The 17,627-nt window shown below is 44.7% G+C and overlaps 1 protein-coding gene across 2 annotated transcripts in view; it reads right to left on the bottom strand.

Moving 5' to 3' along the window:
- WWC2 (WW and C2 domain containing 2) overlaps nucleotides 1-17,627 on the bottom strand; it is a 204,032-nt gene that overhangs the window by 8,860 nt on the left and 177,545 nt on the right. For both annotated transcript variants that reach the window (XM_040418707.1, XM_040418708.1), the window contains 3 exons: nucleotides 13,400-13,518; nucleotides 11,032-11,224; nucleotides 3,597-3,761 (listed from right to left, as the gene is read on the bottom strand). In XM_040418707.1, the coding sequence (XP_040274641.1) occupies nucleotides 3,597-3,761; nucleotides 11,032-11,224; nucleotides 13,400-13,518 (477 nt within the window). The remainder of the gene's footprint in view (nucleotides 1-3,596; nucleotides 3,762-11,031; nucleotides 11,225-13,399; nucleotides 13,519-17,627) is intronic.

Here is a 17,627-nt window from a genome sequence, read left to right as displayed (position 1 = left end):
TCTGGATAGATCAGCATCTGATCGGCGGGGGTCCGACACCCAGGACCCCCGCCGATCAGCTGTTTGAGAAGGCCTTCTCACTGTTTACGGCAGGGCCAGTGACGTCACGGCTAGTATCAATGACCTGGGCAGGGCTAAGCTCTGTTCACTTCAATAGAGCTTAGCTGCGCCCAGGCCAGTGATACTAGTCGTGACGTCACTGGGCCTGCGGTAAACAGCGAGAAGGCCGCGGCACTACTGCCAGCGCCGCTGCCTTCTCAAATAGTTGATCGGCAGGGGCCCCGGGTGTCAGAACCCCGCCGATCACATACTGATGATCTATCCAGAGGATAGATCATCAGTTTAAAAAAAACTGCAGAACCCCTTTAATATTTAGAAGGCCAAGTCACTGACCACATCCTAAATAAAGGCACAGGGCAAGCTAGGGAGATCACATGGATGGCAGAGGGATGTCTTCAGAAGTTAGAAACAATAGGGGATCAGAGCTAAAACTGATCAAATAGTCTGATGGGTAAGTATTGCCAACACAACATTGCTCTAACTTTTTTGTTAACTGGACAAAAAGTCTATTTTCAGGTGGAGGAAAATGAAGTATAAACTCATTAGATACTGTAGTTAAAGGGGTTTTCCTTATGCAATTAAAACTATCTGTATAGCGCCACCTGCTGTTTGCTCTTTTTCTAATTTGTCAGTCTCTGTCCTGCTCACTGAGATGGAAGCACATGCTCCTTCAACTGCCACCAGCTGAAGCAGAAAGGGCACGCCCCAAAGCTGATAGCTTGAAATAAATCTAGCAGAATAGTTGGAGCAATGAATAGGGAGATCTCTGGATCCATGCGATGTACAGACCTGGTTCTAGCTTTGTTAGAAAGAGGTTGTCATGTTTTGTCACTAGATTATGTATTTATTTTTCAAATTAATCGTGGGAAAACCCCTTTAAGTGCAAATGGACAGTAGAATTGGTGCTGAGTGGGAATTTGGAGCTAAGGCTACACGTTAAGTAAAGGGCGTGGGCTTGTACAGGTAATGCAGTTTCTGGCTGAGAATGCAAGATTTAAAGACACAGAGGTCAGTTTACAGGAGGAAAGGGCAGATGGCGATTTTTGATGAAACAGAATATGCCGAGCCTGTTGAGTACTGAGATTATCTGAGGACATCTGATATAAGGATTTCCTAGGTCAAGACTATGATATAGGATGTACAGGATGCACAGCTACCTCCATGTGCCAGGATTTAATGGGATAATTTGGTGATGTCTTTACTTCAAAGGGGTGAAATTCCAGGAGAGCAGCATATGGGGCAATTATGGTCATTTCAATATTTTGGAGGTATTCCTGTTTTTTTTTTTTGTTTTTTTAGGAATTCTTCTGAAAATAATAGATGCAGGCTACAGAGAAAATAGATGGGACCTTGTAAGCAAAGATTAAATAGTCAGCTGTTACCATTCTCTGGATTTAAAGATTGCATTGTATCCAGTAATCTACAAGATAACAAAACTCTGGGCGTCATTTACAAACAGATATATGCCACTTCTGTGGTCTATATCTGGCGCAAATTCTGTCCCACGCCATGTTATGGCAGAATCTGTAATTTCTTCACCTCTCACGCAAAGTCTAAAAAAGAGCGTGTGGTGTGGGTGGGAAAGGGAGGGGCCGGTAGGCCCGTCGCAGTCATTATTTTCAATGCCTGGTTTAGAAGTAGAAATTAGTCTAAATGTAAGACAGCCAGGACGCAGTCTTACATTTAGAATTGGCGCCTCTACATAACTTCGGCGATCGACCGCCAGCGCAGGGGCTTATTAAGACAGGCATCTAAAACGGCGGTCCTAAGAAATGTGCCCCTCTGTTCTTTCTGGATGTTACTTAAAAGGACAATCTAGTTTTGAAACCAATTTTCATAACCATAATTAAGTTATAAGGGCACGGGCGTCTGATCAAGATGTTCATCTCGTGGCCACAGTAGAAAGAAGACACCAAGAGCAGATCCAATTGATCTGAATGGCTACTGTGTAATATTTAGTTTACCTTGTGGTGGCGCTGCAGGGAAACCAAACACTTAAACCCTTTTCACACAAGCGAGTATTCCGCGCGGGTGCAATGCGTGATGCGAACGCATTGCGCCCGCACTGAATCCGGACCCATTCATTTCAATGGGTCTGTGTACATGAGCGTTGTTTTGCACGCATCACTTGTGCGTTGCGAGAAAATCGCAGCATAGAAGTGAATGGGGATTTTTCACGCAACGCTGGCCCCATAGAAGTGAATGGGGCCGCTTGAAAATCGCATTGCATCCGCAAGCAAGTGCGGATGCGATGCGTTTTTCACAAATGGTTGCTAAGGGATGCTGTTTGTAAACCTTCAGTTTTTTATCAAGCGTGTGAAAAACGCATCAATGCGCATTTTCCCCGCGCGATAAAAACTGAACACAATCGCAGGCAACACTGAATGAACTTGCTTGCGAAATTGCGCTTCTTCAAACTGAACGCATCCAGACCTAATCCGTATCGCTCGTCTGCAAGGGCCTTAGGGAGTCATTTATTAAGATCGGCGTTTTAGCTGGTTTACATTTAGACCATTTTTTACGCCTAAACCAGGCGTAGAAAGTGATGAATGAGATAAGCCTGCCGGCCCATCCCCTTCCCCACTCACGCCACGCCCACTTTTTTAGACCTGGCGTCAGTGGGGAAAAGTTGCAAATTGCGGCGAAACTGACAGTTGCGCCACAATCTGCGCCTGAAATAAGCCTTATATAAGTATATTGCAGGTTAATAAATGACCCCCTTAGAGTTTACTTTCCCCACAGATTCTAGCTGTTCACTGGGGGTCCCAGCAGGAGCATACTTTGTAACGAGTCTATTGTCAAGAGACCCTTCCAACATGCAGGAATTTTCCAAAGCAGGAAACCTTTTTATTTAACCATCACAAATTGCCCTGCAAGTCCCTCATCATGAATGTATCATAAGAAATTGATTAGTGATGAGTGAACTTCAAGTTCAGCGTACAAAGTTCAGGTTATCTAAGAATTCCGTTATGGATCCCGCTACCACTGAATTCATAACGGAATCCTTAGATAACCCGAACCTTGTACGCCGAAGTTGAAAACACAAGTTCGCTCACCTCTAAAACTGATTAGCCATAACATTAAAAAACTAATATGACAAGGGACAAGTTGTAACAGGGTCAGAGGTTCTCCGAAATGGCAGGTCTTGTGGGGTACTTCTGGTATGCAGTGGTTAGGTACCTACCAAAAGTGGTCCAAGGAATGATAGCCAATAAATCGGCGACAGAGTCATGGCTGTCCCATTTCATTGATGAGCACAGGACATGAAGGCTAGCCCAACTGGTCCAATCTACGCAATTTTGGTGGCAGGTACCGACAACCTGCTGTCTATAGACGGTCGCAGACATTAGCTTATCCGCAGATCTGCTGCTTTGATCTGCCAACAATTATCTAAACTTTATGGTCACCTTTATAAAGGGAAAAAGCTAACATTTTATGTTGGAAAGGGGAACACATGCTTGATTTTTTCCTCCCAAAACAAAATCTATGGCTAAAAAAAATGTCAGGCTGTAGAATAAAAATAACTTCTATCTTACCCTACATATGTACTGGTTCTTCTCTCCAGGAGAGAACGTTTGAGACCGGACGATCATGCTGTTTCGCACAAACGGTCGCTGTCTTGATCCAAGGTTACTTCTGTCCTTGGGCCGGACTGAAATATTTTCATGAATGGCTTCTTCTGTATTTGTTTCTTTGTCGACCTTTGATTCAAGTACAAGAAAAAAAACAGAACAGAACGAGATAATGGTATCAATCTACAACGTCATAATTGTTCAATCTATTTGTCACAGAACAGAAAAAATTAAACATTCTGCAAATCTGATGGCTAAAGAAAATAATTTGATTTCACTAAACTCTGGGAAATTATATATATATATATATATATATACACTGCGTGCAGAATTATTAGGCAAATTAGTATTTTGACCACATCATCCTCTTTATGCATGTTGTCTTACTCCAAGCTGTATAGGCTCGAAAGCCTACTACCAATTAAGCATATTAGGTGATGTGCATCTCTGTAATGAGAAGGGGTGTGGTCTAATGACATCAACACCCTATATTAGGTGTGCATAATTATTAGGCAACTTCCTTTCCTTTGGCAAAATGGGTCAAAAGAAGGACTTGACAGGCTCAGAAAAGTCAAAAATAGTGAGATATCTTGCAGAGGGATGCAGCACTCTTAAAATTGCAAAGCTTCTGAAGCGTGATCATCGAACAATCAAGCGTTTCATTCAAAATAGTCAACAGGGTCGCAAGAAGCGTGTGGAAAAACCAAGGCGCAAAATAACTGCCCATGAACTGAGAAAAGTCAAGCGTGCAGCTGCCAAGATGCCACTTGCCACCAGTTTGGCCATATTTCAGAGCTGCAACATCACTGGAGTGCCCAAAAGCACAAGGTGTGCAATACTCAGAGACATGGCCAAGGTAAGAAAGGCTGAAAGACGACCACCACTGAACAAGACACACAAGCTGAAACGTCAAGACTGGGCCAAGAAATATCTCAAGACTGATTTTTCTAAGGTTTTATGGACTGATGAAATAAGAGTGAGTCTTGATGGGCCAGATGGATGGGCCCGTGGCTGGATTGGTAAAGGGCAGAGAGCTCCAGTCCGACTCAGACGCCAGCAAGGTGGAGGTGGAGTACTGGTTTGGGCTGGTATCATCAAAGATGAGCTTGTGGGGCCTTTTCAGGTTGAGGATGGAGTCAAGCTCAACTCCCAGTCCTACTGCCAGTTTCTGGAAGACACCTTCTTCAAGCAGTGGTACAGGAAGAAGTCTGCATCCTTCAAGAAAAACATGATTTTCATGCAGGACAATTCTCCATCACACGCGTCCAAGTACTCCACAGCGTGGCTGGCAAGAAAGGGTATAAAAGAAGAAAATCTAATGACATGGCCTTCTTGTTCACCTGATCTAAACCCCATTGAGAACCTGTGGTCCATCATCAAATGTGAGATTTACAAGGAGGGAAAACAGTACACCTCTCTGAACAGTGTCTGGGAGGCTGTGGTTGCTGCTGCACGCAATGTTGATGGTGAACAGATCAAAACACTGACAGAATCCATGGATGGCAGGCTTTTGAGTGTCCTTGCAAAGAAAGGTGGCTACATTGGTCACTGATTTGTTTTTGTTTTGTTTTTGAATGTCAGAAATGTATATTTGTGAATGTTGAGATGTTATATTGGTTTCACTGGTAAAAATAAATAATTGAAATGGGTATATATTTGTTTTTTGTTAAGTTGCCTAATAATTATGCACAGTAATAGTGACCTGCACACACAGATATCCCCCTAAAATAGCTAAAACTAAAAACAAACTAAAAACTACTTCCAAAAATATTCAGCTTTGATATTAATGAGTTTTTTGGGTTCATTGAGAACATGGTTGTTGTTCAATAATAAAATTAATCCTCAAAAATACAACTTGCCTAATAATTCTGCACTCCCTGTATATATATATATATATATATATATATATATATATATATATATATATACACATACATACATACATACACACACACTCACCTAAAGAATTATTAGGAACACCTGTTCTATTTCTTATTAATGCAATTATCTAGTCAACCAATCACATGGCAGTTGCTTCAATGCATTTAGGGGGGTGGTCCTGGTCAAGACAATCTCCTGAACTCCAAACTGAATGTCAGAATGGGAAAGAAAGGTGATTGAAGCAATTTTGAGCGTGGCATGGTTGTTGGTGCCAGACGGGCCGGTCTGAGTATTTCACAATCTGCTCAGTTACTGGGATTTTCACGCACAACCATTTCTAGGGTTTACAAAGAATGGTGTGAAAAGGGAAAAACCTCCAGTATGCGGCAGTCCTGTGGGCAAAAATGCCTTGTGGATGCTAGAGGTCAGAGGAGAATGGGCCGACTGATTCATGCTGATAGAAGAGCAACGTTGACTGAAATAACCACTCGTTACAACCGAGGTATGCAGCAAAGCATTTGTGAAGCCACAACACGCACAACCTTGAGGCGGATGGGCTACAAAAGCAGAAGACCCCACCGGGTACCACTCATCTTCACTACAAATAGGAAAAAGAGGCTACAATTTGCACGAGCTCACCAAAATTGGACTGTTGAAGACTGGAAAAATGTTGCCTGGTCTGATGAGTCTCGATTTCTGTTGAGACATTCAAATGGTAGAGTCCGAATTTGGCGTAAACAGAATGAGAACATGTATCCATCCTCTGATGGCTACTTCCAGCAGGATAATGCACCATGTCACAAAGCTCGAATCACTTCAAATTGGTTTCTTGAACATGACAATGAGTTTACTGTACTAAAATGGCCCCCACAGTCACCAGATCTCAACTCAATAGAGCATCTTTGGGATGTGGTGGAACGGGAGCTTCGTGCCCTGGATGTGCATCCCTCAAATCTCCATCAACTGCAAGATGCTATCCTATCAATATGGGTCAACATTTCTAAAGAATGCTATCAGCACCTTGTTGAATCAATGCCACGTAGAATTAACGCCTGTGCATGCTCCTGATGAGGTGGCGGACGGTCTCCTGAGGGATCTCCTCCCAGACCTGGACTAAAGCATCTGCCAACTCCTGGACAGTCTCTGGTGCAACATGACGTTGGTGGATAGAGCGAGACATGATGTCCCAGATGTGCTCAATTGGATTCAGGTCTGGGGAACAGGCGGGCCAGTCCATAGCATCAATGCCTTCATCTTGCAGGAACTGCTGACACACTCCAGCCACATGAGGTCTAGCACTGTCTTGCATTAGGAGGAACCCAGGGCCAACCGCACCAGCATATGGTCTCACAAGGGGTCTGAGGATCTCATCTCGGTACCTAATGGCAGTCAGGCTACCTCTGGCGAGCACATGGAGGGCTATGCGGCCCTCCAAAGAAATGCCACCCCACACCATTACTGACCCAATGCCAAACCGGTCATGCTGGAGGATGTTGCAGGCAGCAGAACGTTCTCCACGGCGTCTCCATACTCTGTCACGTCTGTCACATGTGCGCAGTGTGAACCTGCTTTCATCTGTGAAGAGCACAGGGCGCCAGTGGCGAATTTGCCAATCTTGGTGTTCTCTAGCAAATGCCAAACGTCCTGCACGGTGTTGGGCTGTAAGCACAACCCCCACCTGTGGATGTCGGGCCCTCATATCACCCTCATGGAGTCTGTTTCTGACCGTTTGAGCAGACAAATGCACATTTGTGGCCTGCTGGAGGTCATTTTGCAGGGCTCTGGCAGTGCTCCTCCTGTTCCTCCTTGCACAAAGGCGGAGGTAGCGGTCCTGCTGCTGGGTTGTTGCCCTCCTACGGCATCCTCCACGTCTCCTGATGCACTGGCCTGTCTCCTGGTAGCGCCTCCATGCTCTGGACACTACGCTGACACACACAGCAAATCTTCTTGCCACAGCTCGCATTGATGTGCCATCCTGGATAAGCTGCACTACCTGAGCCACTTGTGTGGGTTGTAGACTCCGTCTCATGCTACCACTAGAGTGAAAGCACCGCCAGCCTTCAAAAGTGACCAAAACATCAGCCAGGAAGCATAGGAACTGAGAAGTGGTCTGTGGTCACCACCTGCAGAACCACACCTTTATTGGGGGTGTCTTGCTAATTGCCTATAATTTCCACCTGTTGTCTATCCCATTTGCACAACAGCATGTGAAATTGATTGTCACTCAGTGTTGCTTCCCAAGTGGACAGTTTGATTTCACAGAAGTATGATTGACTTGGAGTTACATTGTGTTGTTTAAGTGTTCCCTTTATTTTTTTGAGCAGTGTATAATATATATATAAAGAAAAAAAGTGGCAGCACCGTCTCTGATGCTAACAAGAGGGTGCAGCTGGCCCAATGTGGATATAAGCAATTACCCAAGTAGGACATGCAACGTCGTTTCGGCTCTATGCTGGAGCCTTTCTCAAGCCTTGAGAAAGGCTCCAGCATAATCGATACTTGTACACCAGTTGCTACTGTGATGCTTATTTCTTCGATACTAGACTGCGCTATTGCGCAGCCTAGGATCTCCTCCTATAAGAGAACATGGCATGTGCCGCACAAGTTCTCTCCGGCCAGACGGTAGAGAGGATGGACGCGGTCACCGCTGAGGCCAATGAATGGGCGGGTAATTAATGCAGGAGGAGGGACGTGGGCTTTTACTATGCAGTGGGCTGGCTGCCCTGCTGCACTATTACCATACACTGTGTATGATCAGGACAGCCCTGACCTGCGCTGTGTGCTACAGTCTGTAATACATATCGCAGGCTGCTGACCCTGCTGCGCTCTCATTATCGCAACAAGAGCACAGCAGGGCTGTCATTACCATACACAGTGTATGATAATGACAGCGCAGCACTGCAGGGCCGATAGTTCTAGTAGCTTAACTGTGGAAAAAAGGTTACTAGAAGTTCCTGTGTTGCACTGAAAGAGTTAACAGGGACAGCTCTGATCTGGAAAGGAAACGGTTACCCAGGCGCTGCCACTCGCTGTATATCAGGGCAGCAGGAATGAAGGACGAGCAGCTCGGCCAATAAAAGAGAGAAAGCGAGTCAGGTAGGCCAATCAGATAATAGACCCTCCCTGTCTGCAGTTTACACTGGAGAGTAAAGACACGTGCTTCTGCCTGGGCTCTTAGGTTTCCCGGGAAGAGGAAGGTGGGGGACACTGCACTGTGTGTATAGGGGGATGGGGGGTGACTACATAGTGTATAGTGTGTTTATGTGACAGTGGGGGTGTGGGGCAGTGACTGCATAGTGTGTATATGTGACAGTGACTTCATAATGTATAGTGTGTATATGCGAGCAGTGCAAGAGTATTAGGATAGGGCTACACTGCGACTTTTTGTAGCACGACTTATCGATTTTAACTATTGATTTTAACTGAACATTGAATGACAGCTGCAGTCCATAAGATTGCATTCATTTGAATTGCTGCTGTCATTCAATGATTAAAATCAATCAGTCGTGCTACAAAAAAGTGTGTAGCCCTAGCCTAAGCCTGCCTCAAAATAAAGGCAGGCAAAAAACATGCATCAGGCAGCCAGCACGATTTGGGGTTAATGTGACTCATTAACCACAATCTTGCCACTACCATGTTTTAAACATGATGGGGTCACTTATTTTTAATGTCAGGCTAGGCACACGCTTTTGGACTAGACCCCATGTGCCTCACATTAATAGTAAGTGAGGTTTTTCTGTTTGATTTAATCAACGTTTTACGTTTAAATAATCAATAGTTTTTTTGTGTTTTTTTTCTGCGTGGTATCGAATATCGAAATACTTTTTTATGGTATCGAAACCGAATCTAATATATATATATACATATACATACACACATATACATACACACATATACATACACACACATACATACACAAAATACACACAGCTGGTGCTCCTGGGAATAAGTTTCCCTATAGAACAGGTTCATTTAAAAAACTGCCATTCTGCCATTCCTGTTCCATATTCAAACCTGCCTAAGGGCTCTTTCACACCTGCGTTCTTTTCTTCCGGCATAGAGTTCCGTCGTCGGGGCTCTATGCCGGAAGAATCCTGATCAGTTTTATCCCCATGCATTCTGAATGGAGAGAAATCCGTTCAGGATGCATCAGGATGTCTTCAGTTCCGGAACGGAACGTTTTTTGGCCGGAGAAAATACCGCAGCGTGCTGCGCTTTTTGCTCCGGCCAAAAATCCTGAAGACTTGCCGCAAGGCCGGATCCGGAATTAATGCCCATTGAAAGGCATTGATCCGGACTTAAGCTAAACGTCGTTTCGGCGCATTGCCGGACCCGACATTTAGCTTTTTCAGAGTGGTTACCATGGCTGCCAGGACGCTAAAGTCCTGGCAGCCATGGTAAAGTGTAGTGGGGAGCAGCATACTTACCGTCCGTGCGGCTCCCGGGGCGCTCCAGAGTGACGTCAGGGCGCCCCAAGTGCATGGATCACGTGATCACATGGATCACATGGATCACGTCATCCATGCGCATGGGGCGCTCTGACGTCATTCTGGAGCGCCCCGGGAGCCGCACGGACTGTAAGTATACCGCTCCCCCGCTCCTACTATGGCAACCAGGACTTTAATAGCGTCCTGGGTGCCATAGTAACACTGAAAGCATTTTGAAGACGGATCCGTCTTCAAATGCTTTCAGTACACTTGCGTTTTTCCGGATCCGGCGGGCACCTCCGGCAACGGAAGTGCATGCCGGATCCCAACAACGCAAGTGTGAAAGAGGCCTAAGAGAAAATAAGGATGTTTAGCTTGGAGAGAAATAAAATCTCTCCACTTATTAACTTTACAGACCTTGTGTGACCTCCAGATTAATATTTACACGTCTAATCATTTATTGCTTTAAGCACTGTATAACGTATCTGTTAAATGAAGCAGGTAGAAGCTGGGAGACACATTGGCTAGGGACTAGGACAAAAATTTCAATGCTTTTGATTTGGTCATAAACCAATAGTTACACTGTCCTTTCTATAACTATCCACTGACACAGTAATACTTTTTTTTAGATTTTAATACTGATGACCTATCCTCTGGATAGGTCATCAGTATCTGGTCAATGGGGGTCCGACTAGGCACGTTCATCGGTCACATGGCCTAGGCGCACCTCGGCCCCATGGAAGTAAATGGTGCTAAACTGCGATACCAAGCACAGCCGCTATACAATGTACAGCGCTGTGCTTGGTGGGCATGGAGAAGGCAGCAGCGCTTACAGGAATGCCTGTGCCAGACCCCTACTGATCAGATACTGATGACCTATCCGGATGATAGGTTCTCAATATTAAAACCTTGGAAAACCATTTTAAATCGGAGAGAACCATAATTACCAAGAGACTTTCAAGAATATATGATCTATTACAACCTTAATGGCCTACATTTGTACTGCATATGGAGTCTGCTAAAGTGACCTCTCTGCGATTCCCACCAAATGTGCTGAAGTACATTATTATATTACAAAACAACAATTTTACCAGGGTTGGAAGCTCGGCAGCAGGAGGAGCAGTGGAGGTGGGATCCCAGCTATTTGTTTCTTCATAGGGTTCTCTGTGCTCCTCTTCTGGGTCAACATTCAACTGCAGTGGTGGCGAGTAATAGTCCTCCAAAAGTTCAGTGGTGCAATGTTCATCCAGGGCATCAAATGACTCCTCTGCTGGTATTTCTACCCTAAATACAATTTAGGAGAGGTTGAAACGACAAGATAGACTTGAATAATGCTATTCAATGGGTTGTCCCACGGAAAATTCAGTTTTCAAACCAGCACCTGGATCTGAATATTTTTGTACTTGCATGTAATTAAAAAATTTGCATAGTCACTGAGTTATTCAATAAGACGTATCTGTATGGTGCCACCTGCTGTTTTTTTTTTTTATGTTCGCCTCACTGAGATGGCCGCACATGCTCAGTTTCGTTCTTCAAATGTCTCCTGAATTGTGATAGGGAGAGCTGCAGCAGAATGGACATGCCCACTGAGCTGCAGCAGAAAGGATAGACATTGGCAGTGCCAAGTGCACTTTAGGGGTATCGTACACTTTCCTAGGTTATATGTAAAATTAATGAAAGTGCTCTTTGAAGGCAACATGTCAGGATCAGATGCCTTTACAGTAGGCCACCATGCAGATCTCTGGCTACTGTCCTCCACCTTATAAGCTGCGTGTGGCACAGGTTACTAAAGAGTCATGGTGGGTTTGGGCATGCTTCTTCTAGACCCAACACTGGTGATTCCAAGGGCCATTAGTAAAAGGTTGAAAGGAAAAGAAACACTATTAAAATATAACCTGTGTGAAGCATTGGTGTGCCTCATATTTTCCATTTTATCTGCAGCTGGACTGTTTTTCAGAGGTAAAATCTAAAACTATTTCCAGATTTAAAAGCTAACTTTTTTTTTTTTTTTTTTTTTACTATAATAAAAGTTATTTAGTTTAAAGAGAACCTTTCATGGGTCTGAACATTGTAAGATAACTATCTGGACATGTAGAGCGGCGCCCAGGGATCTCACTACACTTATTATCCCTGGGCGCCGCTCCGTTCGCCCACTGTGGCCCCGTTACCTTCTCCCGCGCTGTATGGTAATTGCTACTATCGGTTCACCAGGGAGGAGTCTGCCCTGTTTCTCCCTGGGCGTTCCTTCTCCCAGGCTGTGAGCTCTGCGCTGCGATTGGACAGCGCTACAGCCAGGGAGAAGGAACGCCCAGGGAGAAACAGGGCAGACTCCTCCCTGGTGAACCGATAGTTGCAATTTCCATACAGCGCGGGAGAAGGTAACGGGGCCACAGTGGGCGAACTGAGCGGCGCCCAGGGATAATAGTAAGTGCAGTGAGATCCCCGGGCGCAGCTCACATGTCCAGATAGTTATCTTACAATGTTTAGACCCATGAAAGGTCCTCTTTAATAAACCATGTAATTAGAAAGCACCCTCCTCATTTCTTCTCATATAATGTGCAACAGAAAGGCATGACCAAGATGCTAATGACCAACATCTAAACAAAAGTGTCAAAGATGTTGATCCTGGAGCACTCGCTGATCTTCCCCATTGTCCTACATGCTTCTGCTCTATAATATGAGAACATAGGCAGTCCAATTAAGTTCTGCTTACAAGTACTTTAAACACTGATGGGAGGCAACAGGAGCAATGGGTCAAGGGGCTTGGTGGGTGGAACCCAACGTAATCTGGTAAACATACTCTACATATAATGGAGAAAGTAGGGCCCACTCTTGACCTTTATCCAAGGCCACATGTACACCTGAAGCTGGCCTTGGATGAGAATAAGGGCTCATGCACAAGACTGCTGATGTTCTGCGGTCCGCCATTTGCGGATCCGCAAAACACAGATACTGGCCCATGAGCATTCTGCTGAACGGAACAGCTAGCCGTAATACAACAGTCCTAATCTTGTCCATAATGCGGATAATAAAAGGACATGTTCTAATTTTTTGTGAAACAGACACGCGAACATACGGACATGAAATGCACACAGAGTAATTTCTTCAGAGTTTTTTTTTTTTTTTTTGCGGCCCCACTGAGGAAAATTGTTCCACATACAGGCAAAAAAAAACTGGAACGGACATGGACATAAATATGTTTGAGTAGAATTCAGAGACAACTCCCTAGCAGAAGTACAATGTGATGGTATCCGCTCCGCTGCCTATAAAGCAGTTATTGGTCTACTTTAAGGTTACTAAAATATAAAACTTCAGACAACACACTAATATTAAATCTCCACTCCGGTCCATGCCCATGTTAATAAGGTGATACACAGATTACAGGACAGTAAACTTAACAACAAACTATACAGATTTAGTGGTTCCCCTAGGATTCGGGGCTTAGAGCTAATGAGTTACCATTCCTCTACAGGACACATCTGCTCCTGATCACCCTCACTGGCTTCTTCCTGGGCCAATTCTTGTTCCACTGCTTCCAACTCAGCAGATGTCCTCTCTAGCAACGCTGACACAGCATCCTAGCAGAAAATCAAGTAAAAGCAGTCAGCAGTTCATCATCAAAGGAAAGGCAGGCAGGAGAAGAAGAGCAATTATAACTACAGCTCCCTGATCTTTAAATGAAATTCTGTTTGACTTCTGTCATCAGGTATCAGCCACTGCGGCAGAATGAAACAGTACACAACCTCTGAAATAAAACCAGTCAAATTTCAGATGTTGGGCTATTCTTTTACACTCAAACTTCAAAGGCAGATATCAGATGACAGGAGTCAACTGCTCTCATCTTTAAGTCTGAAGAAAAAAGGTACAAAGTGATTCCAGAAACTTTAACTTTCCTTAATGATCAATGATTAATTAAGGATATGGACACCTTCGGAGGCTTTTTTTATGATCGCATTTTACTTCTTAAAAATAATTTTTTCCAATTGGTCTTTATTAATAATCTTCAGACGTTTCTGAGAACAAGGGTTCAAAATCAGTCTGTTTGCAAGTTTTTACTTTATTTTTTTTGGAATCCAGTCATTTCATCTTTGATCACGTGACCTCAAAAACACTTTTAAGCCATATTCTTATCAGTTTGACAAGAATTAGGCTATAATGAGAGTTTATGAGGTTAGAAGACCAGAGATAAGAGCCACACATGAGTCCTCAGATGATGGGATTCAAAGAAAGCAGAAAGTGACAGCTTGCAAACAGACCGATTTTTAATCCTTATATCTCAGAAACGGCTGAACATCTTTAGGCCTCATGCACACGACCGTATTTTTTTGCGGTTCGCAAAACGGGGTTCCGTTTTCCCGTGATCCGTGACCGTTTTTTCGTCCGTGGGTCTTCCTTGATTTTTGGAGGATCCACGGACATGAAAAAAAAGTATTTTTGGTGTCCGCCTGGCCGTGCGGAGCCAAACGGATCCGTCCTGAATTACAATGCAAGTCAATGGGGACGGATCCGTTTGACGTTGACACAATATGGTGCCATTTCAAACGGATCCGTCCCCATTGACTTTCAATGTAAAGTCTGGAGTTCCTTTTATACCATCGGATCGGAGTTTTCTCCAATCCGATGGTATATTTTAACTTGAAGCGTCCCCCCCGATCGGCCCCCCCTCCCTCTATAGCATTAACAACATTGGTGGCCAGTGTGCGGCCTCCCATCCCCCCCCCCCCGATCATTGGTGGCAGCGGGTTACTAGCAATAGTGCAATAGTAAAAGATTCATACTTACCTGGGAGCTGCGATGTCTGTGTCCGGCCGGGAGCTCCTCCTACTGGTAAGTGACAGTTCATTTAGCAATGCGCCGCACAGACCTGTCAATTACCAGTAGGTGGAGCTCCCGGCCGGACACGAACATCGCAGCAGCAGCCAGCAGCAGGTAAGTATGAATCTTCTACTATTGTACTATTGCTAAGTAACCATGGCAACCAAGACTGTAGTAGCGTCTGGTTGCCATGGTTACCGATCGGAGCCCTAGCGATTAAACTGGGACTCCGATCGGAACTCCGCTGCCACCAATGATGGGGGGGGGGGGGGAGATGGGAGGCCGCACACTGGCCACCAATGTTGTTAATGCTATAGAGGGAGGGGGGGGCGCACACTGTGCCACCAACAAATTATTACAATAGAGGGAGGGAGGGAGGGGGGGGGGCGCACACTGTGCCACCAACAAATTATTACAATAGAAGGGGGGGGGGCCGCACTGGCCACCAATGATATTCAAACTGGGGAGGGGGGGGGGGGGGTCTGCCCCCTGCTGCCTGGCAGCCCTGATCTCTTACAGGGGAATATGATAGTACAATTAACCCTTTCAGGTGCCGCACCTGAAGGGGTTAATTGTGCTGATCACGGCCCCCTGTAAGAGATCGGGTGCTGCCAGGCAGCAGGGGGCAGTCTTGTACACAGTTTGTAGTGTATTCTAACTAGAAGCGTCCCCATCACCATGGGAACGCTTCTGTGTTAGAATATACTGTCGGATCTGAGTTTTCACGAAGTGAAAACTTAGATCTGAAAAAGCTTTTATGCAGACGGATCTTTGGATCCGTCTGTATGAAAGTAACCTACGGACACGGATGCCAATCTTGTGTGCATCCGTGTTCTTTCACGGACCCATTGACTTGAATGGGTCCGTGAACCGTTGTCCGTCAAAAAAATAGGACAGGTCATATTTTTTTGACGGACAGGATACACGGATCACAGTCTCTGCTGCAAAACGGTGCATTTTCCGATTTTTCCACGGACCCATTGAAAGTCAATGGGTCCGCGAAAAAAAACGGAAAACGGCACAACGGCCACGGATGCACACAACGGTCGTGTGCATGAGGCCTTAATGAAAGCCAAATTGCTTTTTACTAACAATTTACAAAAAAAAAAAAAAAAATTGCCTAGAAGGTGTCCCTTTGCCTTTAATTCACACTTGTGAATATCTCCCACAAACTGGCGGACCTATTGCATGTGCACTTGGCAGCAGAAGGCATCTGTGTGGGTCAAATGTTCATATGTCAGTGCTCCAGACTAAAAAAAATTCCTAGTAGCCATTGGCTCCTGAACTGAAAAATTTAGGAGCCCAAAAAAATTTTTAGTCGCCAAATCAAAACTGAATCAAAATGTTGGTATCGTGACAATGCTACGCCGATCAGATCGGCGTAGGGTTGTTTCGATACCAAAGTTTTGATTCGCTTTCGTCACCATAAAAAAGTATTGCGATACTCAATACCGTGCAAAAAAAAAAGAAAACACCAAAAAAAGCTGCGTGCATTTCGCATTTTATGAAACGTTCGGCCCATAATAGAACAGTCCTATGCTATTTTTTGGGGTGACAAGGTGACTAAAAATGGCGAATGCTCACCGCATAGGAGAATTTTTTTTAAAATTTAATAGTTTGGACTTTTCAGACGCAGCGCTATGTAATATGTTTATTTATTGTTTATATATTTTATATGTAAAATTGGGAAAGGGGGGATTTAAACTTAATATTTTAGGGTACTTTCACACTAGCTTTTTCATTTCCGGCATAGAGTTCCGTCACAGGGGCTCTATACCGGAAAAGATGTCTTCAGGTCAGTCTTTTTGACTGATCAGGCAAAAGATAAAACCGCAGCATTCTACGGTTTTATCTCTGGCGAAAAAAACTGAAGATTTGCCTGAATGACGGATTCGGCATTTTTTCCCATAGGAATGTATACGTGCTGTATCCGGCATTTAAAATACCGGAATGCCGGATCCATCCTTCCGGTTGAACCGTGCGATTTTCACGCATGGTTGCTAGGATGAAAGTCTATTCACTGTATTACTTTCCCTTATAACAACATGGTTATAAGGGAAAATAATAGCATTCTTTAATGCAGAATGTGTAGTAGAAGGTCAATATAATAAACATTATATACACCCCAATATAATAAACATTGGTGGCGCAGTGCGCCTCCCCCAACATAATAAACATTGGTGGCGCAGTGCGCCCCCCCCTCCCTAGTATAATAAACATATAAACATTGGTGGCGCAGTGTGCCCCCCCTCCCCAACACCCCAGTATAATAAACATTGGGGGCGCAGTGCGCCCCCCCCCCCCCCTCCCTAGTATAATAAACATATAAACATTGGTGGGCAGTGCCAATGAGGGTTAAAAAAAAAATAAAAAAATAAAATAAAATTAACTCACCTCCTCCAATTGATCGCGTAGCAGCCGGTCTCCTGTTCTTTCTTCAGGACCTGTCATCACATGATCCATCACCATGGTAATGGACCATGTGATGGAGCTCAGTGACGTCACCACAGGTCCTGAAGAAAGAACAGGAGACCGGCAGCTGCGCGATCAATTGGAGAAGGTGAGTTAATTTTTATTTTTTTTAACCCTCATTGGCACTTCCCACTGCACCACCAATGTTTATTATACTTGGGGGGGGGGGGGGGCACAATGTTTATTATACTGGGGGGGGGGGGGCACAATGTTTATTATACGGGGGGGGGCGCACTCAATGTTTATTATACTGGGGGGGGCGTACTCAATGTTTATTATACTGGGGGGGGGGGCCGCACTCAATGTTTATTATACCGGGGGGGCCGCACTCAATGTTTATTATACTGGGAGGGGGGGGGGGGCGCACTGCGTCACCAATGAAGATGACTGACCTGTTAAT

This window comes from Bufo bufo, chromosome 2, assembly GCF_905171765.1.
Source record: "Bufo bufo chromosome 2, aBufBuf1.1, whole genome shotgun sequence".
In the NCBI taxonomy this organism is placed as follows: Eukaryota; Metazoa; Chordata; class Amphibia; order Anura; family Bufonidae; genus Bufo; species Bufo bufo.
Note: the sequence above shows the minus strand (reverse complement) of the source record. Positions and strands in the feature narration are given on the sequence as shown.